Consider the following 24,866-nt stretch of genomic DNA (forward strand, 5'->3'; position numbering starts at 1 on the left):
TTGCTTCCAAAGTGAATAACCTCACATTTATCCAATTTATACTGCATCTGCCATTGATTTGCCCACTCACCAAACCTATCCAGATCATACTGGAGGATCTCTGCATTCTTGTCACAGTTTACCATCCCACTCAACTTGGTATCGTCTGCAAACTTTGAGATGTTACATTTTATTCCCTCATCCAAATCATTAATCTATATTGTGAATAGCTGGTGTTCCAGCACCAATCCCTGTGGCACCCCATTAGTTACTGCCTGCCAATTTGAAAAGGACCCATTAATTCCTAATCTTTAGCAAGTTTTGAGAAAATTTGTATCTGAAGTTGAGGTTCTGGATGTAGGTTTGTTCACTGAATGGGAAGGTTCATTTTCAGATGTTTCGTCACCATGCTAGGTAACATGGAGAAAGTGACGACTGCAGATGCTGGAGATCAGAGCTAAAAAATGTGTTGCTGGAAAAGCGCAGCAGGTCAGGTCAGGAGAATCAACGTTTTGGGCATAAGCCCTTCTTCAGGAAAAAAGGGCTTATGCCCGAAACGTCGATTCTCCTGCTCCTTGGATGCTGCCTGACCTGCTGCGCTTTTCCAGCAACACATTTTTCAGCTCATGCTAGGTAACATGTCCACTGAGCCTTCGGACGAAGCACTGCTGGTGTTTCCTGCTTTCTATTTATATGTTTGGGTTTCTTTGGGTTGGTGATATCATTTCCTGTGGTGATGTCATTTCCTATTCTTTTTCTCGGGGGTTGATAAACGTGGTCCAAGTCAATACGTTTGTTGTTCGCGTTCTGGTTGGAATGCCATGCTTCTAGAAGTTCTCACGCATGTCTCTGTTTGGCTTATCCTAGGACGGATGTGTTGTCCCAGTCGAAGTGGTGTCCTTCCTTACCTGTGTGTCAGGTAGCGAGAGTGGGTCATGTCGTTTTGTGGCTAGTTGATGTTCATGTATCCCGGTGGTTAGTTTTCTGCTTGTTTGTCCAATGTAGTGTTTGTTACAGTTCTTGCACGGTATTTTGTCAATGACATTAGTGTTGCTAATTGTCTGTACAGGGGTCTTTCAAGTTCATTAGCTGCTGTTTTCGTGTGTTGTTGGGTTTGTGGGCTACCATGATGCCAAGGAGTCTGAGTAGTCTGGCAGTCATTTCCGAGATGTCTTTGATGTAGGGGAGAGTGGCTAGGGTTTCTGGACGTGTTTTGTCTGCTTGTTTGGGTTTGTTGTTGAGAAATCGGCAGACTGTATTCATTGGGTCCTGGATTAGTGGTGCTGGAAGAGCACAGCAGTTCAGGCAGCATCCAAGGAGCTTCGAAATCGACGTTTCGGGCAAAAGCCCTTCAGGAATAAAGGCAGAGAGCCTGAAGCGTGGAGAGATAAGCTAGAGGGGGGTGGGGGTGGGGAGAAAGTAGCATAGAGTACAATAGGTGAGTGGGGGAGGGGATGAAGGTGATAGGTCAAATGTGGCTGTGGTAGCAAGTTTGTTTCACGACATGGTTGAAGAGCTTCAGGGCAGAGGAAATGACCTGGGATTTGCAATGGGAGAGGGACTCCCTGAGATTCTTGTAGAGAGAGGAGGAAAACTTCTTCAAGGCAACGTTAAAAATCACACAACACCAGGTTATTGTCCAACAGGTTTAATTGGAAGCACACTAGCTTTCGGAGCGACACTCCTCAAAACTTTCTCAAAACTTGCTAAAGATTAGGAGGGCTCGATCGCAACACAGACTTTATAGCAAAAATTTGCAGTGTGATGTAACTGGAATTATACATTGAAAAATTGATTGTTAAGCCTTTCATCTGTTCGAATACAGTGATAGTTTCACTTCTTTCATATGTAAATCACAAAAATTTTTTTAAAAATTGCATTCTCGGGTTAGCTGTTAACAATGGTGATAGCTAGACAATATGTTGAAGGTGTTAGCCCCCTGTGTTCTCTGTCTATGGTCTGATGTTTAGATTGATTCTAATCTAAAAAGTGAGATAACAGAATTTTACATTGCACTTGCAGAGTTACATTGCACTTTGCTCAAAAACTGCATACATTCATGTAGAACTCTGAGCTCAAAAACTGCATGAATTTATGTAAAACTCTGTTGTCTCACATTTTAGATTAGAATCAATCTAAACATCAGGTCATAGACAGAGAACACAGGGGGCTAACACCTTCAACATATTGTCTATCTATCACCATTGTTAACAGCTAACCCAAGAATGCAACTTAAAAAAAAAGGTTTAGTGATTTACACGTGAAAGAAGTGAAACTATCACTGTATTCTAACAGATGAAAGGCTTAACAATCAATTTTTCAATGTATAATTTCAGTTACATCACACTGCAAATTTTTGCTATAAATTCTGTGTTACGATCGAGCCCTCCACAATCACCTGATGAAGGAGCGTCGCTCCGAAAGCTAGTATGCTTCCAATTAAACCTGTTGGATTATAACCTGGTGCTGTATGATTTTTAACTTTGTACACCCCAGTCCAACACCGGCATCTCCAAATCATTCTTCAAGGCAGGCATCCTTGCAAGAGGATTCGCAGTAGGGTTAAAGTCAATGAGGTAAAAACAATGACTGCAGATGCTGGAAACCAGATTCTGGATTAGTGGTGCTGGAAGAGCACAGCAGTTCAGGCAGCATCCGAGGAGCAGCGACGTTTCGGGCAAAAGCCCTTCATCAGGAATAAAGGCAGAGAGCCTGAAGCGTTTTCTTGTAGGGAGAGGAGGAAAACTTCTTCAAGGCATGCAACTCCCAGGTCATTTCCTCTACCCTGAAGCTCTTCAACCATGTCGTGCACATTCGACCTATCACCTTCATCCCCTCCCCCACTCACCTATTGTACTCTATGCTACTTTCTCCCCACCCCCACCCTCCTCTAGCTTATCTCTCCACGCTTCAGGCTAACTGCCTTTATTCCTGATGAAGGGCTTTTGCCCGAAACATCGATTTCGCTGCTCCTGAGATGCTGCCTGAACTGCTGTGCTCTTCCAGCACCACTAATACAGAATCTGGTTTCCAGCATCTGCAGTCATTGTTTTTACCTCGTGTTCATTGGGTACCCATCCATAGACGCGTGGTATGTTGGATCCATCTGGTTTCATTTTTTGGAAGTCGATCTTATTTATTTCACCAGATATCTGAAGTTTTTTTGAGTAGGGCTGTGATTCGGTTCTCTAGTTGTAGGATTGGGTCTATCATCACTTGTTGGTAAGTGTTGGTATTTATAAATAGTGCGTTTGCTTTTTCAGTGTAATCTCTTTGATTTAAAATGATTGTCAAGCATCCTTTATCTGCAGGTAGGATAACAACGCTTTTATCTATTTTTCGTCTTTCTAGTGTTTTCCTTTCTTGTGTATTGAGTGTGTTTCCTTCCTTTTTCCTGCTTAATGTTGGTGCGACTACCTGTCTGATGGTTTGCTGGGTTTCTTCTGTGAGTTGGTTGTCTTTCAGTGTTGTTTCTAATGCTGCTAAGAAATCTTTCTTGTCCGCATCCTGGAAGTTGTAATTTAATCCTCTTACTAAAACAGCTTTTTCAGTGTCTGTTAAGGGTCAGTCAGATAAGTTTTTTTTATCCATGCTTCTGTGTTTTCTGTGTTGTTACTTTGTGTAAGTTTGTCTAGTTTTTTCTGCAGGTCTAGTTTTTTTTTCATTTTCTGTGTTTGTCGCTGTCTAATATCTATGGCTTGTTGTACTGTGTCTGTCCATTCATGGTCTGTTGCATGAGTGAGTCAAGACTTTTGGTGTAAAATTTCCCAGTTGTATTTACAGAGACTTTTGTGGGCATCATTAATTATTTCTGTAAGCATTCTGCAGCCGTTTTGCTCTGCTATTGGTGTTAAAGGGAAATTTGTATTTAAGACATTTTGGTAGTATCTGTTTTCTTAGACATTCGTGCAGGAAGTACAGCTGTTCGCGGGTGGCACTCTGTCAGTTGGCATTCATTTCCCATTTTTGGGCCAGTCTTAGCATATTGCGCCCGTGGGTGTTAGCGAGCTTTGAGAAGACAAGAACATTAACTAGTCACAAAACCTCATGACCCTCTCTCATTAGTATCCTTACATACCGATGAGGAAGGACACAACTTTGACTGGGACAACACATCCATCCTGGTACAAGCCAAACAGAGATGCACGAGAATTCCTAGAAGCATGGCACTCCAACCGGAATATTAACAAACACATTGACTTGAGCACTATTTACTACCCCCTGAGAAAAAGAGCGGGAAATGACATCACCACAGGAAATGACATCACTAACCTAAGGAAACCCAAACATATAAATAGAAAACAGGAAACATCAGCAGTGTTTCGTCTGGAGGCTCACTGAAGAAATTACCTAGTACGGTGGTGAAACATCTGAAAATGAATATTGCAGCTCAGCGAGCAAACCTACATCCATTCCTAATCTTTGTTTCCTTTCTGTCAACCAGCTTCCAATCCATCCCCCAATCCCATGTGCTTCACTCTTGCACAATAATCTCTTCTGCAGGATTTGTGAAACATAGCCATATAGTCCTACAGCATGGAGACAAGCCCTTTGGCCCAAACTGATCCTTGCAGACTAAAATGTCCATCCACGCTAACCCCATTTCCCTGCACTGGGCCCATGTCCTTCTAAACCTTTCCTATCCATGGGTTTGTTCAAATGTATTTTAAATGTTAGTAATGTATGCGCCTCAACCACTCCACTGGCAGCTTATTCCATATGCGTACCACCCTCTGTGTAAAAAATGTTGCCCCTCAGGTTCCCATTTATTCTTTCCCCTCTAACCTTAACCTTAAACTGCCCTCTCGTCCTCGATTCCCCAACTCTGGGAAAAGACTGAGTACATTTACCCTATCCATGCCTCTCATGATCTTATACACTTCAATAAGGACCCTCTCAGTCTCTTGTGCTCTAAAGAAAAATGTCACAGCTTGTCTAAACTCCAGCTATAACTCAGACCATTGATTCCTGGCAACATCCTTGTAAATTTCTTCTGCATTCTTTCCAGTTTAACAACATCCTTCCTGTAGCAAGGTGACCAAAACCGAACACAATACTCCAAGTGCAGCCTCACCAACATCCTGTACAACTGTAACATAACTTCCCAACTTCGATACTCAGTGCCCTGCCTGATGAAGGCTAGTGTGCCAAAAGCTTTCTTCATTGCCCTAGGTGAAAGTGAAGACTGCAGGTACTGGAGGTTAGAGTCTAGAGTGTGGTGCTGGAAAAGCACAGCAGGTCAGGCAGCATCTGAGGAGCAGGAGAATCGACGTTTCGGCCAAAAGCCCTTTACCAGGAATGGAGCTGTGAGCCTTGGGGGTGGAGAGATAAATGGGAGGGGTGTGGCGCTGGGGGGGGGAAGGTAACTGAGAGTGCAATAGGTAGGTGGAGGTGGGGATGATGGTGATAGACTAGAGAGGAGGTTGGAGCGGATAGGTGGGAAGGAAGATGGACAGATAGGACAGGTCGAAAGGGCGGTGTCGAGTTGGATGGTTGGAAATGGGTAAGGTGGGTGGAGGAGAAATGAGGAAACTGTTGAAATCCACAATGATGCCATAGGGTTGGAGGGTCCTGAGGTGTAAGATGAGGCGTTCTTCCTCCAGGCGTCGGGTGGTAAGGGAGTGGCAATAGAGGAGGCCCAGGACCTGCATGTCCTTGGCGGAGTGAGAGGGGCAGTTGAAGTGTTTGGCCAAGGGGTAATGGGATTGTTTGGTGTGGGTGTCCTGGGGATGTCTCTGAAGAGCTCTGCGAGTAGGCATCTCCCCTATGTAGAGGAGACCTCATCGGGAGCAACGGATACAATAAATGAGATGTGTGAAAATGCAGGTAAAACTCTGATGGATAGGGAAGGCTCCTTTGGGCCTTGGACAGAGCTGAGGAGGGAGGTGTGGACGCAGGTTTTGCAATTCCTGCAGTAGCCGGGGAAGGTGCCGGGAGGGGAGGGTTCTTCATTGCCCTATATACTTGTGATTCCACTTCCAGAGAACCATATACCTAAACTCCAAGATCCCTCTATTCTGCTACACTCCTTAAGGCTCTACTATTCACCTTGAAACTCCTACCTTAGAACATAGAACATAGAAAAGTACAGCACAGAACAGGACCTTCGGCCCACAATGTTGTGCCAAGGATTAATCCTAATCTAAAATAAAAGAACCTAACCTATGCACCCCTCAACTCACTGCTGTCCATGTGCATGCCCAACAGTCGCTTAAATGTCCTTAATGACTCTGCTTTCACCACCACCACTGGCAACGCATTCCATGCATTCACAACACTCTGCGTTAAGAATCTACCTTTGACGTTTCCTCTATACCTTCTTCCTAACACCTTAAAACTATGACCCCTCGTGCCAGTCAATCCTGCCCTGGGGAAAAGTCTCTGGTTTTCGACTCTATTTATGCCTCCCATTACCTTGTACGCCTCGATTAGTTCACCTCTCTTCCTCCTTCTTTCCAGAGAGAAAAGTCTGAGCTTAGTCAACCTCTCTTCGTAAGACAAGCCCTCCAGTCGAGGCAGCACCCTGGTAAACCTTCTTTGTACCCTCTCCAAAGCCTCTGCACCTTTCCTATAATAGGGCGACCAAAACTGGACACAATATTCCTAGTGTGGTCTGACCAGGGTTTTGTAGAGCTGCAGCAAAACCTCGCAGCTCTTAAACTTGATCCCCCTGTTAATGAAAGCCAAAACACCGTATGCTTTCTTAGCAACCTTATCCACTTGGGTGGCAACTTTGAGGGATCTATGTACTTGAACACCAAGATCATGCTGCTCCTCCACATTGCCAAGAATCCTGACTTTAATCTTATATTCAGTATTCACGTTCAACCTTGCAAAATGCATCACTTCGCATTTATCCAGGTTGAACTCCATCTGCCATTTCTCAGCCCAGCTCTGCATCCTGTCTATGTCGCACTTCACCCTATTACCATTTGCCTTTGTGCTAGATAAGAATAAACAGTTGTTGCAGATCCCCCATGCATTTCTTGAATGTTTGCTGTTGCCTATCCATTGTCAACCCTTTAAGTAACTCTCCCCAATCCATCAAGACCAACTCCCGCCTCATATCTTCACAGTTTCCTTTATTAAGATTCAGCACCCTAGTCTTCAATTCAACTATCTCACTCTTCATCTTGATACAAAATCCTATCGCTCATCCCCAAGGTGTCTCACAGATCTAGATCGATGATTACCTTCTCATTACACAGTACCCAGTCTAAGATTACCTTTAGAGAGTAAGGTTCCCTCTACGTTGTCCCCATCAACCACTCCCAGGATAGGAGACAGCACAGCGTTAGATACAGGGTGATGCTTCCTCTACACTGTACCCCATGAAACAGTCCTATGACAGGGACAGCACAGGGTCAGATACAGAGTAAAGATCCCTCTGCAACATCAAAATGACCTGACCTTTTAGCTTAGACATGCTGCCCCTATGTGTGAGATCCAATTGGTGCACATTGCCTTTGCTCTTGCTCTTTAGTGATTTGTACAAATACATTTCATGTCAGATTTTTAAAAATAAGATTTTGTTCTTCCTGCAAATGCAGCATTTGTTCTCCCACAATAATTACCTTTTCTACTTATTTAGCATCACAGACTGACTCTCAACAGCCTAGAAAACCCTCTGCTGAGAGTGAACAGGATCCCGATTCAGGTAATTCCACACTTGCTGCTCACTCCGATAGTCAGTGTTCTGAAGATTCATTCTTGGTGCCTGTGAATTACCAAATATTACAACTGATTGCAACTGTGTGGAAGTGTTCTTTCATAAGATAGCAAGGCATGGATGGGCAGAATGGTATCTTTCTACAGTGTATCATTTTATATACATTATTTAATTACTGAGGTTTTGCATTGTTTTCATAACTAGTCATAGGTGGGAAAGGGTATTAAAAAAGCTGGAGTCAGGATATTTATGAATTCAGAACAAAACTGACTTAAATTTAGATTAGATTAGATTAGATTAGATTAGATTACTTACAGTGTGGAAACAGGCCCTTCGGCCCAACAAGTCCACACTGCCCCACCGAAGCGCAACCCACCCATACCCCTACATCTACCCCTTACCTAACACTACGGGCAATTTAGCATGGCCAATTCACCTGGCCTGCACATCTTTGGACTGTGGGAGGAAACCGGAGCACCCAGAGGAAACCCACACAGACACGGGGAGAATGTGCAAACTCCACACAGACAGTCGCCTGAGGCGGGAATTGAACCCGGGTCTCTGGCGCTGTGAGGCAGCAGTGCTAGCAACTGTACCTATCAGTTTTATTTTCTAATTCTTCATAAGCTGCATTGCTGCAAAGAGGCAACATTTATTGTGGATCCCTAATTGCCCTTGAGAAGGTGGTCAGGAGCTGACTCCTTGAATTGCTGTGGTCCATTTGGTGTTAGGAAGGGAAATTTAAGGACTGCTTTGTACTGGATGGTGTCGAGCTTCTTGAGTGTTGTTGGAGTTGCACCCATCCAGGCCCAGTGGGGAGGATTCCATCACACGTCTGACTTGTGCTTCTGGACCTTACTGGAACAGGCTTTGAGGAGTCAAGAGGTGAGTTACTTGCTGCAGTATTCATTGAGTCATAAAGTCAAACAGGATGGAAACAGACCTTAGGTGCACCTCGACTGTGCCAACCAGAGATCCCAATCTGACCTAGTCTCACTTGCCAATACCCGGCCCATATTCCTCTAAGCCTTTCCTATTCATATACCTATCCGGATGCCTTTTAAATGCTGTAATTGTATCAGCCTCCACCCCTTCCTCTGGCAACTCATTCCATACACATCCCACCCTCTGCATGAAAATGTTGCCCTCAGGTCTTTTTTAAATCTTTCCCCTCTCACCTTAAACCTATGTCTTCTAGTTTTGGACTCCCCCACTCTGGGGACAATACCCTAGCGATTCACACTATCCAATTATCCTAGAAGTCTGCTTAATCACTTATCTACCTGCTCTGCCAACTTCAGAAATCTGTTGATATGCACACTAAGGTCCATTTGTTTATCAGAACTTTCCAGGGTCCTACTATTCACAGTGTGATCCCTTATTTTGTTAGCCCTCCCTGAGTGCATTACCTCACTTTTTGAGGTTGAATTTCACTTGCCATTGCCTTGCCCCCCTGAACTGTCTTCTGATAGCCTCCTGCAGTTTACAGCTATTCTGCTCATTATTAAAGACCCTTCTAATTCTCATGTCATCCTCCAGCTTCTTTATCATAACCCCGACATTCAGGATCAAATAGTGAATGGACACCAGAAACAGTGAGGGCCCAGCACCAAGCCCTGAGTCATAGAATCATAGAGAGATGTACAGCACGGAAACAGACCCTTCGGTCCAATTCGTCCGTGCTGAACAGATATCCCAACCCAATCTAGTCCCACCTGCCAGCACCCGGCCCATATCCCTTTAAACCCTTCCTATTCATATTCCCATCAGATGCCTTTTAAATGTTGCAATTGTACCAGTCTGCATCACTTCCTCTGGCAGCTCATTCCATACATGCTCCATCTTTGCCCCATAGGTCCCTTTCATATCTTTCCCCTCTCACCCTGAATCTATGCCCTCTAATTCTGGACTCCCCGACCCCAGGGAAAGGACCATGTCTATTTACCCTATCCGTGCCCCTCATGATTTTATAAACCTCTATAAGGTCACCCCTCAGCCTCCGATGCTCCAGGGAAAATAGCCCCAGTCTATTCAACCTCTCCCTATAGCTTAAATCCTCCAACCCTGGCAACGTCCTTGTAATTTTTTTCTGAACCCTTTCAAGTTTCACAACATATTTCCGATAAGAAGGAGACCAGAATTGCATGCAGTACTCCAAAAGTGGCCTAACCAATGTTGGAATCCCACTGGAAACAGACTACTAGTCACAGAAACAATCTATTACCATTACCCTCTGCTTCTTGCCTCTCAGTCAGTTTTGAATCCAACATCCCTCTTTGCTTTGGATTCCATTGGCCCTTTTACTCCCTTAACCAGTCTGCCATGAGGGACATTACCCAAAGCGTTGCTAAACACATTACCCTGATCAGTGTTTGCTGGCATCTCCTGAAAATATTCAATTAAATTTGTCAAACCAACCTTCTCTTAACAAATATGTGCTGGACACTCCCAAATAAGCCGTGTCTCTCCAAGTGAAGATGTATTCTATCCCTCAGGATTATTTTCAAGGGCAATTAGGGATAGCCAGCAATGTCCACATTACACAAGTGAATTACAAACAAAAAAATTTTTTTAATTTTCACCACTACTGAGGATTTTTGGACTGGCCTATAACTGCCCAGTCAATCCTTCCCTCTTGTTTTTTTTTAATAATGAGACAATATAGCCAGCCCTAGCCTCTGAACTGTTTTTGTAGCCGACCATTGTGGTCATACAGCACAGGAGATGCTTTTCAGCCCATTGAGTCTGTAGCAATCTTTCTACACTTGACCCACTTTCCCGCGCCTGGCAGATAGCCTTAAATATGCACATGTAAATACTTTCTAAAAGTTGTGAGGTTTCCTGCCTCAACTAGGCAGTTCATTCCAGGTTCCCAATACTCTCTGGTGAAACAATTTTTCCCTCAAATCCCTCCTAAACCTCCTGTCTTTCAAGTTAAAATTATGCCCCCTTCTTATTGATCCTTCAACTAAGGGGAACAGCTGCTTCCTATCCACTCTATCCATGCCCCTCATAAGCCTATATACCTCCATCAGGCCCTCCCCCCCCCACCAAAGCTTCTCTACTCCAAAGAAAACAACTTGAACTTAATTAGTCTCTCTTCATCGCTGAAATGTTCCATCCCAGGCAATATCCTGGTGAATCACCTCTACACCTCCTCCAGGGCAATCACATCCTTCCTCATGTGGAGATTATGTCAAGGCCAATTATATCAACATTAGGTAGGAGCTGGGCAAGTGGATTGGACACAGCTATTTGAAGGAAAGTCCATATTTGAGATGTGGGAGGCTTTCAAAGATAGTTTAAAGATAGTGCAGGATAGACATGTCCCTTTGAAAACAAGGGATAGGAAAGGCAAGATTCATGAACCGTGGATGACAGGAGAAATTGTACAACCAGCCAAGAGGAAAAGGGAAGCGTACATAAGGTCTAGGCAGCTTGACTTATGGGCCTTGAGGAATATCGGGAGAGTAGGATCAATCTTAAACGAGGAATCAAGCAGGCTAAAAGGGGTCATGAAATAACTTTAATGAGTAGAATTAAGGAGAATCATATATAAGAAGCAAGAGGGTAACTAGAGAAAGGGTTGGTCCACTAAAAGATAAGGAAGGAGGTTGTGTGTCAAACCTGAGCAAATGGGTGAGTTTCTCGGTGATTACTTTGCATCAGTGTTTACTGAGGAACAGGAGGTGATGAATGCTGAGATTAGAGATAGAAATTTGTTTATTCTGGGTCACATTGACATAAGGAGAGAAGATGTGTTGGGTAGGCTAAAGGATGTTAAGGTGGGCAAATCCCCAAGACCGGATGGGATCTATCCCAGGTTGCTGAGGGAGGCGAGAAAGGAAATAGCTGGGGCCCTGACAGATATCTTTGTGGCATCCTTAAATACAGGTGAGGTGCCGGAGGACTGGAAGGTTGTTCATGTTGTCGCCCTGTACAAGAAGGGTAGTAGGGATATTCCGGGTAACTACAGACCAGTGAGCCTGATGTCAGTGGTGGAAAAGTTGCTGGAGAAGATAATGAGTCATAGAGTCATAAAGATGTACAGCATGGAAAGAGACCCTTCAGTCCAACCCGTCCATGCTGACCAGATATCCCAACTCAATCTAGTCCCACCTGCCAGCACCCAGCCCATATCCCTCCAAACCCTTCCTATTCATATACCCATCCAAATGCCTCTTAAATGTTGCAATTGTACCAGCCTCCACCACATCCTCTGGCAGCTCATTCCATACATGTACCACCCTCTGCATGAAAAAGTTGCCCCTTAGGTCTCTTTTATATCTTTCCCCTCTCACCCTAAACCTATGCCCTCTAGTTCTGGACTCCCCCACCCCAGGGAAAAGACTTTGTCTATTTATCCTATCCATGCCCCTCATTATTTTGTGAACCTCTATAAGGTCACCCCTCAGCCTCTGATGCTCCAGGGAAAACAGCCCCAGCCTGTTCAGCCTCTCCCTGTAGCTCAGATCCTCCAACCCTGGCAACATCCTTGTAAATCTTTTCTGAACCCTTTCAAGTTTCACAACATCTTTCCGATAGAAAGGAGACCAGAATTGCACACAATATTCCAACAGTGGCCTAACCAATGTCCTGTACCGCTGCAACATGACCTCCCAACTCCTGTACTCAATACTCTGACCAATAATGGAAAGCATACCAAACGCCTTCTTCACTATCCTATCTACCTGCGACTCCACTTTCAAGGAGGGATAAAATCTATTTATATTTGGAAAAGAATGGACTTATCAGTGATAGGCAACATGGTTTTGTGGGGGTAGATTGTGTCTTGCCAACTTAATAGAGTTTGTTGAGGAAGTGACCAAGTAGATAGATGAAGGAAGGGCTGTAGATGTCAGAAACATGGACTTTAGTAAGGCATTTGATAAAGTTCCCCGTGGTAGATTAATGGAGAAAGTGAAGTCACATGATGTGCAGGGTGTTCTAGCTCGGTGGATAAAGAACTGGTTGAGCAACAGGAGACAGAGAGTAGTAGTTGAAGGGAGTTTCTCGAAATGGAGAAAGGTGACCAGTGGTGTTCCACAGGGGTCAGTGTTGGGGCCACTGTTGTTTGTAATATACATAAATGATCTGGAAGAGGGCACTGTTGGTATGATCAGCGAGTTTGCAGATGACACGAAGATTGGTGGAATAGCAGAAAGCATAAGGAACGGTCAGAGAATACAGGAGGATATAGATAGACTGGAGAGTTGGCCGGAAAAGTGGCAGATGGAGTACAATCCAGGCAAATGTGAGGTGATGCATTTTGGGAAGTCTAATTCTAGAGCGAACTATACTGTAAACAGAAGAGCCTTGGGAAAGGTTAATGAGTAGAGAGATCTGGGAGTTCAGGTCCATTGTACCCTGAAGGTTGCTGTGCGGGTGGATAGAGTGGTCAAGAAGGCATATAGTATACTTGCCTTCATTGGACGGGGTATTGAGTATAAGAGCTGGCAGGTCATGTTAAAACTGTACAAGACATTGGTTCGGCTGCATTTAGAATACTGTGTACAGTTCTGGTCGCCACATTACCAAAAGGATGTGGACACTTTGGAGAGGGAGCAGAGAAGATTTATGAGGATGTTGCCTGGTATGGAAGGTGCTAGCTATGAAGAAAGGTTGAGTGGGTTAGGTTTGTTTTCATTAGAAAAAAGGAGATTGAGGGGGGACCTGATTGAGGTTTATAAAATCATGAAGGGCATAGACAGAGTGGATGGAGATAAGCTTTTTCCCAGGGTGAGGGATTCAATAACAAGAGATCACGCTTTCAAAATGAGAGATGAAAGGTTTAAGGGGGATACTTCACACAGAGGGTGGTAGGTGCCTGGAACACGTTGCCAGCAGAGGTAGTAGAGGCAGGTACGGTAGATTCATTTAAGGTATGTCTGGGCAGATGCATGTCTTGGTGGGGAGCAGAGGGATACAGATGCTTAGGAATTGGACGTTAGGTTTAGACAGTGAATTTGGATCAGCTCGTGCTTGGAGGGCCGAAGGGCCTATTCCTGGGCTGTAAATTTCCGTTACTCTTTGTTGGGTTAGTTATAGAGTAAAACTCACTCTACATTGTCCCCATCAAACGCTCCCAGAACAGGGACATTACGGGGTTAGATACAGAGTAAAGCTTCCTCTACACTGTCCAACAAACACTCCCAGGACAGGGACAGCAAAAGATCAAATCTTGCAGTTGTGATCCTCCCAATGAAGTACTGAGTGGGTGCTGCACTGCCAGAGATGCCATTTTTCATTTGGGATCTTAAACTTTGGCCCTGTCTGCCCCCTAATTTGGAAGTAATAGAAATCATAATTCCTGCTTCAAAGAAGAGAAGTGGAGCTATTCCTGGTGTACCTCCAAAAGTCACTTTTCAAACAGTGTCAGTATCAGCTCATTATCACCGTGGTGCCCAAACTGGCTGCCATGCTTACTACATTATAACAGAGCCTTCTGTTCAGTAGTCATTGTTTGTCAGTGATGTGTTCTGGTCATCATGGGGTTGAGAAAGCTGCTGAGGAATTGCAAATTATTATGTTAATTGCTTGTGAACAAGAGATTTTAAAAAGGAAGATGAGTAATATTCTACCCAAAGTGAAACAGTTATGATTTTCTCTACAGCATGCCCAGCCTTCCTGAATGAGAGACGTAACCCTTTCAAGATCCCTCAAGACTGTGATATCTTTGTCCTTCGTGATATTGAGAGAGAACGGAAGAAAAAGGTAATATTTTAATGCATTCTACAAGGAAGGACTTACAAAGCAGTTTGGCAAACCATGTAAAGTCACCATAGTCTTACCAGACCATAGAGAGAGATGATGTTTTGGTGGTTGAACCTGAGGGTCACCATGTCTCAAGTGAGGGAGAGTGTTAGGAAGGAGAGTCCTTCATGGTAACCTCAGCCAGTACAGGAAGTGACTGCACTCTTTTAGTGCCCCTCTGTATTGCAAACCAGCCATCCAGCCAACTGAGCTAACTGAGCCCCAGAAAACAGTAAATCAAAGAATCATACAGCACGGAAACAGATCCTTCGGTTCAACTAGTCCACACTGACCATGTTCCCAAAGTAAACTAGTCCCACCTGCCTGCACTTGGCCCATATCCCTCTAAATCTTTCCTATTTGTGAACTTATTCAAATGTCTTTTAAATGTTGTAACTGTTCCTGCATCTATCACTTTCTCTGGAGGTTCATTCCACAGACAACCCACACACTGTGTTGAAACAAAATTTCCCTGTTTTAAATCTTCTCCTGTCACCTTAAAAATGCTCCCTAGTTTTGAACTCCCCACCCTAGAGAAAAGACCTTTGTCATTCACCTTTTCTAAGCGCCTCTAAGTAATAATTAAAAACAGAAAATGCTGTACGACAAAGAGTCATAGCCTGTGTCCCTCTGTCCAGGTGCTGCTGGACCAGTTGAGCTTCTCCAGCACTTTCTGTTTGTGATTCAAACCTCCAGCAGCTGCTCTGACCTTTTATTTATGAGAAGGATAAAGCCGGGTAAATGCTGGAGTCCTACGATAGATCAGTCAGCATTCCAGCAGATTTCCTGATGAAGGGCTTTTGCCCGAAATATTGATTTTCCTGCTCCTCGGATGCTGCCTGACCTGCTGTGCTTTTCCAGCACCACTCTAATCTTGACTCTGATCTCCAGCATCTGCAGTCCTCACTTTCATCATTCCAACAGAAAAGTCGATGGCTGGAATGAACATGCAAAAGTAAATTGTCTGGTCCATTTTTACCAAGCTGCATCTTTAATAGATCAGTTCCAAACCAGTTTCAATAGTGAGGGAGATGACAAGTGGATGGTTCCTCTTATTGGATCCCTTACCACCTCTAGCAGCTATATCCTTTAGGACCCGACCAGCTCGATCAGTAGTGCTGCTGCCGAGCTATTCTTGATAATGGACATTAAAATCTCCTACTCAGAGTGCATTTTGAGTCCTTGCCACCCTCGATGCTTCCTCCAAATGTTGTCCAAAATGGAGGGGCGCTGATTCATCGCCTAGGGGTAGGCTAGGAGGGTTTTATGTGGCATTATGTGATCTGGAGTCAATGCTGAAGACCCCATGTCAACCCCTCCCAACTGTACATCACTGTGACACCACCTCTGCTGGGTCAGTCCTGCCGGTATGACAGGATATTCCCAGGGATGGACTCTGGGACATTCTGAGGATGTGATTAGAGTGTAGGGGATTGTAGGGTGGGAGTTGAGGTAGAAAGTCAACTAAGATTGTATTGATATGCTGAGCAGGATAAAGTGGTCCCAAGATCTAATCCTGTTTCTGAGCTGTTATGAATGTTCTCCAGTGACTGATCAAAAAGAAGTTGAAAATGATGGGCTGGATGGCCTGTGTCACTCAATGATTCTATGATCACGCTTGTGAAAAGCACACAAGTCCAGAGTTAAACAATAAACTCCGCACTAACGCTACCATTTTCCCCTACACTTCCTGTTTGATCCTGATCTCCAGGAACAAAATGAACAGAAGAAACTCAAGATTCATGAGAAAGTCACCTACGCAGCTCGAGTTAATGCAAAATTTGGCAGCCCACAAAAGGTGGAGGAAGAACCAAAGGAGGATTCAGAGGCTGAGCATCAGGCCAACATTAAAAAGTTGTCTGCTCTCAAAAGTGATCCTTCGTGGAAGGTCAAAGTCACGAGAGGTACTGCCCGTTCATCCCTGATTGTCAGAATTCTGTATTTCTATCTTTCTGAATCAAACACTCCTAGAACTGTGAAACTTGCTCCCTTTTATTCCTGATGAAGGGCTTTTGCCCGAAACGTCGATTTCGAAGCTACTTGGATGCTGCCTGAACTGCTGTGCTCTTCTAGCACCACTAATCCAGAATCCCACAGGGAGTGGTTGAACTGAATATTCCAGGGAATTTAGAGGGAGAAGGGGATAGAGGGTTACAGTGCTGGATTTAGACAAAGAAAGAGGCTCAGCCTTTCCTTTTGTGCCTCCCCGTGTCTCCCTTTCTCTCTATCTTTCTGTCTCTGTTTGTCTCAGTGTGCCTCCAACCTGCTTCCTCTGTATGTCTCTGTCTCTATTTGCATCTCCCCATCTCTCCCTCCTCTCTCTATCAGTTGCAGTAGGTCAGTTATAAATTTGTGTCATTTCAGATCGTCAGATTGAGAAAGAAACATTGAATGATTATATCAACAAGAAAAGAGAGATGTTTATCTTACAGGTAACACTAATTAGTCTGGAAATAAGATTTATTTTGCTATTGTTGGTTTGCCCGCCGATAGGCATTGGCTGCCAAAACTGATTCGGTATCTGTTGTTTGCAAAAGCTTTGTGGAGGTGTTCTTCATTTTTGCATATTTCCGGGATGCTGCAGTGTGTTATTACTTGTTGGAATAGTGTTCTGACACAGCTCTGTTTGTGGGCAACTGGGATGGTTGCTCTTGAAATTAAGGATTTGGTCTGTGTGGGTTGTCTTCCTGTATACCTTGGCTTGGAACAGCTCCACAAAGTTTTTGCAAAAGACAGATACTCAATCAGCTTCGGCTGCCAATGTCTATGGAACAAACAAGGTCAAGAAGACACAGTACAGCCCAAGACACTGGTCACCCTACCTCACAGGAAGAACATCTCGGAAATGACAACGAGATTCCCACGACCACTCGGGATTATGGTAGCACACAAACCCAGAGCCACACTATGCCAACTGCTGTCAGGGACGAAAGACCCTATACCCGTAATGTACAGATCCAACGTCATGTACAAAACTCCATGCAGTGACTGCCACAAACACTACATCAGACAGACTGGAAGGAGACTAGATACAAACACCAACTGGCAGTAAACGACATGACCAATTCTCACTCATCTCCATACACTCAGACAAGGAGGGCCATCAATTCGACTGGGATAACGTAACCATCTTGGGACAAACTAACTAAAGACACACGCAGGGATTTCTAGAGGCCTGGTTCTCAACCCAGAACACTATCAACAGACATTTAGAGACGGATCCTCTGTACGAGCCACTGAGGAGCAGGACCAGAAATGACACAACCACCACAACAGACTGGGTCAGATAAATAATGAGCGGAATAGTACAACAAATTTCACCGGAAGGTGCACTAATGGTGTTACCCAGCAGGGTGACCAAACGTCTGCATACAAACCTATCAACTCAGTGGGCAAACCAATAATCATATCCACAACCAGTGCTACAAACCTTCTCAAAACCCTGAGGTTTATTTTACTTGAGAAGTTTCCTTTTCTGTCTTTGTTTTGCCAGTTACATTTGTTTCTTCTCTCACTGTTGAACCCTTTCCCTTTGTCACCAGTTGCGACACTTTCTCCATTTCCATTTCTTGTTTCTGTCTGTCTCCTTCCCTCCCCCTTTCTCTCTGTCTCTGTCTCTGTCTCTCTCTCTTGCTCACACACACACTCATATTTATTTAATCCTATTTTGCTCTTGGTTCCTATCAAAGTACAAAACTCCTTGTCCCTCAGTGTCTTCTTCCGAGTATCTACATTGTATTCGAACAACACTTGTCATACTTCCATAGACTGTCAAAGCACAGGAGGCCATTTGGCCCATTATGCTTGTGCCAGCCTCTATCTCCTGGCTTTCACTCCCTCTGCCCTCTCCTTACTGATGCACCATTTTCCTTCCCTTTTTTAACAATTATTTACTCAATTTCATTTTGAGAGGTATCATTTGCATCTTCTTCCACTGCTCCCTCTTTTCCTGTTTTCTTTTTACAAATTACCATCAATCTTTGCCCTCTTAGATTAGATTACTTACAGTGTGGAAACAGGCTGTTCGGCCCAACAAGTGCACACCGACCCTCCAAAGAGCAACCCACCCAGACCCATTCCCCTACATTTACCTAATACTACGGGCAATTTAGCATGGCCAATTCACCTGACCTGCACATTTTTGGACCGTGGGAGGAAACCGGAGCACCCGGAGCAAACCCATGCAGACAAGGGGAGAATGTGCAAACTCCACACAGACAGTTGCCTGAGGCAGGAATTGAACCTGGGACTCTGGCGCTGTGAGGCCGCAGTGCTAACCACTGTGCCACCGTGCCACCCGTTCATGTCACTGGAAACATTTTTTTTATTCAGCTCATTCTGTCCCAATGCGAAAAGTTGCAGGGCCATCTCCTCACTCAGTCCTCCACGTCTGTCACATTGCCTCTTCAAAATCAAACTTAATGTCGCAAATCAAGTTACCCTTGTGCCATTTTAGACCATTCCAACCTTAACACTGCCACACAGTGGAGACTTTGATCCTTCAACTTGCATTCGTCACCTTTAGAGGAAACGTACAGCATTGACTGGACTCAATTGTGACTGACCATGATGAGTGAAAGGTTTGCATTTATATAGGGCCATTCATGACTTGCAGATGTTCCAAACAGTGAAATACTTTAAGAAAAGAAGCCAAATCATGCCCAGCAAGGTCCCAGGTACAGCAATGACACAGTGACTGATAACCTTGTGTTGATTGAGGGATAAAGAGGGGACAGTGGCACATGGACTGCACCAGTCACCCAGAATCCAGGCTAACCTTCTACAAACATGGGCTCAAATCAGTTGGTGAAATTTAAATTCAATAGAGACCTGGAATAAAATGCCAGTCTAAAAGTGACAATGTAACAATTGCTGATTTGTAAACGTCCATATGGTTCACTAATGTCCCACAGTACTGACCCTCTGACAGTGCGGGGCTCCCTCAGCACTGAACCTCTGACAGTGCGGGGCTCCCTCAGCACTGACCCTCTGACAGTGCGGGGCTCCCTCAGCACTGACCCTCTGACAGTGCGGCACTCCCTCAGCATTGACCCTCTGACAGTGCAGCACTCCATCAGTACTGAGCCTCTGACAGTGCTGCACACTGTCAGTACTGACCCTCTGACAGTGCAGCACTACGTCAGTACTGACCCTCTGACAGTGCAGCACTCCATCAGTACTGACCCTCCGACAGTGCCCACTCCCTCAGCACTGACCCTGTGACAGTGCAATCACTCAGTACTGACCCTCTGACATTGCAGCACTCCCTCAGCATTGACCCTCTGACAGTGCAGCACTCCCTCAGCACTGACCCTCTGACAGTGCAGCACTCCCTCAGCACTGACCCTCTGACAGTGCGGCACTCCATCAGCACTGACCCTCTGACAGTGCAGCACTCCGTCAGTACTGACCCTCTGACAGTGCAGCACTCCCTCAGTACTGACCCTCTGACAGTGCAGCACTCCCTCAGTACTGATCCTCTGACAGTGCGGCACTCCCTCACCACTGAACCTCTAATAGTGCAGCACTCCCTCAGCACTGACCCTCTGACAGTGCTGCACTCCCTCATAAATAACCCTCCGACATTGCGCCACTCCCTCAGCACTGACTCTCTGACAGTGCGGCACTCCCTCAGCATTGACCCTCTGACAGTGCAGCACTCCATCAGTACTGAGCCTCTGACAGTGCTGCACTCTGTCAGTACTGACCCTCTGACAGTGCAGCACTCCGTCAGTACTGACCCTCTGACAGTGCAGCACTCCATCAGTACTGACTCTCTGACAGTGCGGCACTCCCTCAGTACTGACCGTCCGACAGTGCCCACTCCCTCAGCACTGACCCTGTGACAGTGCAATCACTCAGTACTGACCCTCTGACATTGCAGCACTCCCTCAGCATTGACCCTCTGACAGTGCAGCACTCCCTCAGCACTGACCCTCTGACAGTGCAGCACTCCCTCAGCACTGACCCTCTGACAGTGCAGCACTCCCTCAGCACTGACCCTCTGAAAGTGCGGCACTCCATCAGTACTGACCCTCTGACAGTGCAGCACTCCGTCAGTACTGACCCTCTGACAGTGCAGCACTCCCTCAGTACTGACCCTCTGACAGTGCAGCACTCCCTCAGCACTGACCCTCCGACAGTGCGGCACTCCCTCAGCACCGACCCTCCGACAGTGCAGCACATCTTCAGCACTGACCCTCTGACAGTAAAGCGCTTCCTCAATACTGACTGTCTGACAGTGCAGCACTCCCTCAGCACTGACCCTCCGACAGTGCAGTGTTCCTTCAGTACAGATCCTCCGCCATTGCGGCACTCTCTCACCACTGAACCTCCAACAGTGTGGCGCTCCCTCAGTATTGACCCTCTGACAGTGTGGCACTCCCTCAGTATTGACCCTCTGACAGTGTGGCACTCCCTCAGCAATAACCCTCCGACAGTACGGTGCTCCCTCAGCACTAACCCTCTGACAGTGCAGCACTCCCTCAGTACTGATCCTCTGACAGTGTGGCACTCCCTCAGCACTGACCCTCTAACAGTGCAGCGCTCCCTCAGTACTGACCCTCCGACAGGGCGGCACTCCCTCAGTACTGACCTCCTAACAGTGCAGCACTCCCTCAGCACTGACGTTCTGACAGTGCGGCACTCCCTCAGTACTGACCCTCCGACAGGGCGGCACTCCCTCAGTACTGACCTTCTAACAGTGCAGCACTCCCTCAGTACTGACGTTCTGACAGGGCGGCACTCCCTCAGTACTGACCTTCTAACAGTGCAGCACTCCCTCAGTACTGACCCTCCGACAGGGCGGCACTCCCTCAGTACTGACCTTCTAACAGTGCAGCACTCCCTCAGTACTGACCCTCCGACAGGGCGGCACTCCCTCAGTACTGACCTTCTAACAGTGCAGCACTCCCTCAGCACTGACGTTCTGACAGTGCGGCACTCCCTCAGTACTGACCTTCTAACAGTGCAGCACTCCCTCAGCACTGACGTTCTGACAGTGCGGCACTCCCTCAGTACTGACCTTCTAACAGTGCAGCACTCCCTCAGCACTGACGTTCTGACAGTGCGGCACTCCCTCAGCACTGACCTTCTAACAGTGCAGCACTCCCTCAGCACTGACGTTCTGACAGTGCGGCACTCCCTCAGTACTGACCTTCTAACAGTGCAGCACTCCCTCAGCACTGACGTTCTGACAGTGCGGCGCTCCCTCAGTACTGACCTTCTAACAGTGCAGCACTCCCTCAGCACTGACGTTCTGACAGTGCGGCGCTCCCTCAGTACTGACCTTCTAACAGTGCAGCACTCCCTCAGTACTGACGTTCTGACAGTGCGGCACTCCCTCAGTACTGACCTTCTAACAGTGCAGCACTCCCTCAGTACTGACGTTCTAACAGTGCAGCACTCCCTCAGCACTGACGTTCTGACAGTGCGGCACTCCCTCAGTACTGACCTTCTAACAGTGCAGCACTCCCTCAGTACTGACGTTCTGACAGTGCGGCACTCCCTCAGTACTGACCTTCTAACAGTGCAGCACTCCCTCAGTACTGACGTTCTGACAGTGCGGCACTCCCTCAGCACTGACGTTCTGACAGTGCGGCACTCCCTCAGCACTGACGTTCTGACAGTGCGGCACTCCCTCAGCACTGACGTTCTGACAGTGCGGCACTCCCTCAGTACTGACGTTCTGACAGTGTGGCACTCCCTCAGCAATAACCCTCCGACAGTACGGTGCTCCCTCAGCACTAACCCTCTGACAGTGCAGCACTCCCTCAGCACTGACGTTCTGACAGTGCGGCACTCCCTCAGTACTGACGTTCTGACAGTGCGGCACTCCCTCAGTACTGACGTTCTGACAGTGCGGCACTCCCTCAGCACTGACGTTCTGACAGTGCGGCACTCCCTCAGCACTGACGTTCTGACAGTGCGGCACTCCCTCAGCACTGACGTTCTGACAGTGCGGCAATCCCTCAGTACTGACGTTCTGACAGTGCGGCACTCCCTCAGCACTGACGTTCTGACAGTGCGGCACTCCCTCAGTACTGACCTTCTAACAGTGCAGCACTCCCTCAGTACTGACCCTCCGACAGGGCGGCACTCCCTCAGTACTGACCTTCTAACAGTGCAGCACTCCCTCAATACTGACCCTCCGACAGGGCGGCACTCCCTCAGTACTGACCTTCTAACAGTGCAGCACTCCCTCAGTACTGACCCTCCGACAGGGCGGCACTCCCTCAGTACTGACCTTCTAACAGTGCAGCACTCCCTCAGCACTGACGTTCTGACAGGGCGGCACTCCCTCAGTACTGACCTTCTAACAGTGCAGCACTCCCTCAGCACTGACGTTCTGACCGTGCGGCACTCCCTCAGTACTGACCTTCTAACAGTGCAGCACTCCCTCAGCACTGACGTTCTGACAGTGCGGCACTCCCTCAGTACTGACCTTCTAACAGTGCAGCACTCCCTCAGCACTGACGTTCTGACAGTGCGGCACTCCCTCAGTACTGACCTGCTAACAGTGCAGCACTCCCTCAGCACTGACGTTCTGACAGTGCGGCACTCCCTCAGTACTGACCTTCTAACAGTGCAGCACTCCCTCAGTACTGACGTTCTGACAGTGCGGCACTCCCTCAGTACTGACCTTCTAACAGTGCAGCACTCCCACAGTACTGACGTTCTAACAGTGCAGCACTCCCTCAGCACTGACGTTCTGACAGTGCGGCACTCCCTCAGTACTGACCTTCTAACAGTGCAGCACTCCCTCAGTACTGACGTTCTGACGGTGCGGCACTCCCTCAGTACTGACCTTCTAACAGTGCGGCACTCCCTCAGTACTGACGTTCTGACAGTGCGGCACTCCCTCAGCACTGACGTTCTGACAGTGCAGCACTCCCTCAGTACTGACGTTCTGACAGTGCGGCACTCCCTCAGTACTGACGTTCTGACAGTGCGGCACTCCCTCAGCACTGACGTTCTGACAGTGCGGCACTCCCTCAGCACTGACGTTCTGACAGTGCGGCACTCCCTCAGTACTAACCTTCTAACAGTGCAGCACTCCCTCAGTACTGACGTTCTGACAGTGCGGCACTCCCTCAGTACTGACCTTCTAACAGTGCAGCACTCCCTCAGTACTGACGTTCTAACAGTGCAGCACTCCCTCAGCACTGACGTTCTGACAGTGCGGCACTCCCTCAGTACTGACCTTCTAACAGTGCAGCACTCCCTCAGTACTGACGTTCTGACAGTGCGGCACTCCCTCAGTACTGACCTTCTAACAGTGCGGCACTCCCTCAGTACTGACGTTCTGACAGTGCGGCACTCCCTCAGCACTGACGTTCTGACAGTGCGGCACTCCCTCAGCACTGACGTTCTGACAGTGCGGCACTCCCTCAGTACTGACGTTCTGACAGTGCGGCACTCCCTCAGTACTGACGTTCTGACAGTGCGGCACTCCCTCAGTACTGACCTTCTAACAGTGCGGCACTCCCTCAGCACTGACGTTCTGACAGTGCGGCACTCCCTCAGTACTGACCTTCTAACAGTGCAGCACTCCCTCAGCACTGACGTTCTGACAGTGCGGCACTCCCTCAGTACTGACCTTCTAACAGTGCGGCACTCCCTCAGTACTGACGTTCTGACAGTGCGGCACTCCCTCAGTACTGACCTTCTAACAGTGCGGCACTCCCTCAGTACTGACGTTCTGACAGTGCGGCACTCCCTCAGCACTGACGTTCTGACAGTGCGGCACTCCCTCAGCACTGACGTTCTGACAGTGCGGCACTCCCTCAGTACTGACGTTCTGACAGTGCGGCACTCCCTCAGTACTGACGTTCTGACAGTGCGGCACTCCCTCAGTACTGACCTTCTAACAGTGCAGCACTCCCTCAGCACTGACGTTCTGACAGTGCGGCACTCCCTCAGTACTGACCTTCTAATAGTGCAGCACTCCCTCAGCACTGACGTTCTGACAGTGCGGCACTCCCTCAGTACTGACCTTCTAACAGTGCAGCACTCCCTCAGTACTGACGTTCTAACAGTGCAGCACTCCCTCAGCACTGACGTTCTGACAGTGCGGCACTCCCTCAGTACTGACCTTCTAACAGTGCGGCACTCCCTCAGTACTGACCTTCTAACAGTGCGGCACTCCCTCAGTACTGACGTTCTGACAGTGCGGCACTCCCTCAGCACTGACGTTCTGACAGTGCGGCACTCCCTCAGCACTGACGTTCTGACAGTGCGGCACTCCCTCAGCACTGACGTTCTGACAGTGCGGCACTCCCTCAGTACTGACGTTCTGACAGTGCGGCACTCCCTCAGCACTGACGTTCTGACAGTGCGGCACTCCCTCAGTACTGACGTTCTGACAGTGCGGCACTCCCTCAGCACTGACGTTCTGACAGTGCGGCACTCCCTCAGTACTGACCTTCTAACAGTGCAGCACTCCCTCAGTACTGACGTTCTGACA

At 47.2% G+C, this 24,866-nt stretch overlaps 1 protein-coding gene across 1 annotated transcript in view; it reads left to right on the plus strand.

Annotated features, from left to right (window-relative positions):
- Window positions 1–24,866, plus strand: part of cfap100 (cilia and flagella associated protein 100) — a 68,143-nt gene that overhangs the window by 24,390 nt on the left and 18,887 nt on the right. Inside the window, exons 4-7 of the mRNA XM_072581757.1 lie at window positions 7,571–7,636; window positions 14,262–14,362; window positions 16,113–16,305; window positions 16,766–16,833. Of these exons, the coding sequence (XP_072437858.1) occupies window positions 7,571–7,636; window positions 14,262–14,362; window positions 16,113–16,305; window positions 16,766–16,833 (428 nt within the window). The remainder of the gene's footprint in view (window positions 1–7,570; window positions 7,637–14,261; window positions 14,363–16,112; window positions 16,306–16,765; window positions 16,834–24,866) is intronic.

The sequence above is a fragment of the Chiloscyllium punctatum genome, chromosome 12 (genome assembly GCF_047496795.1).
Source record: "Chiloscyllium punctatum isolate Juve2018m chromosome 12, sChiPun1.3, whole genome shotgun sequence".
In the NCBI taxonomy this organism is placed as follows: domain Eukaryota; kingdom Metazoa; phylum Chordata; class Chondrichthyes; order Orectolobiformes; family Hemiscylliidae; genus Chiloscyllium; species Chiloscyllium punctatum.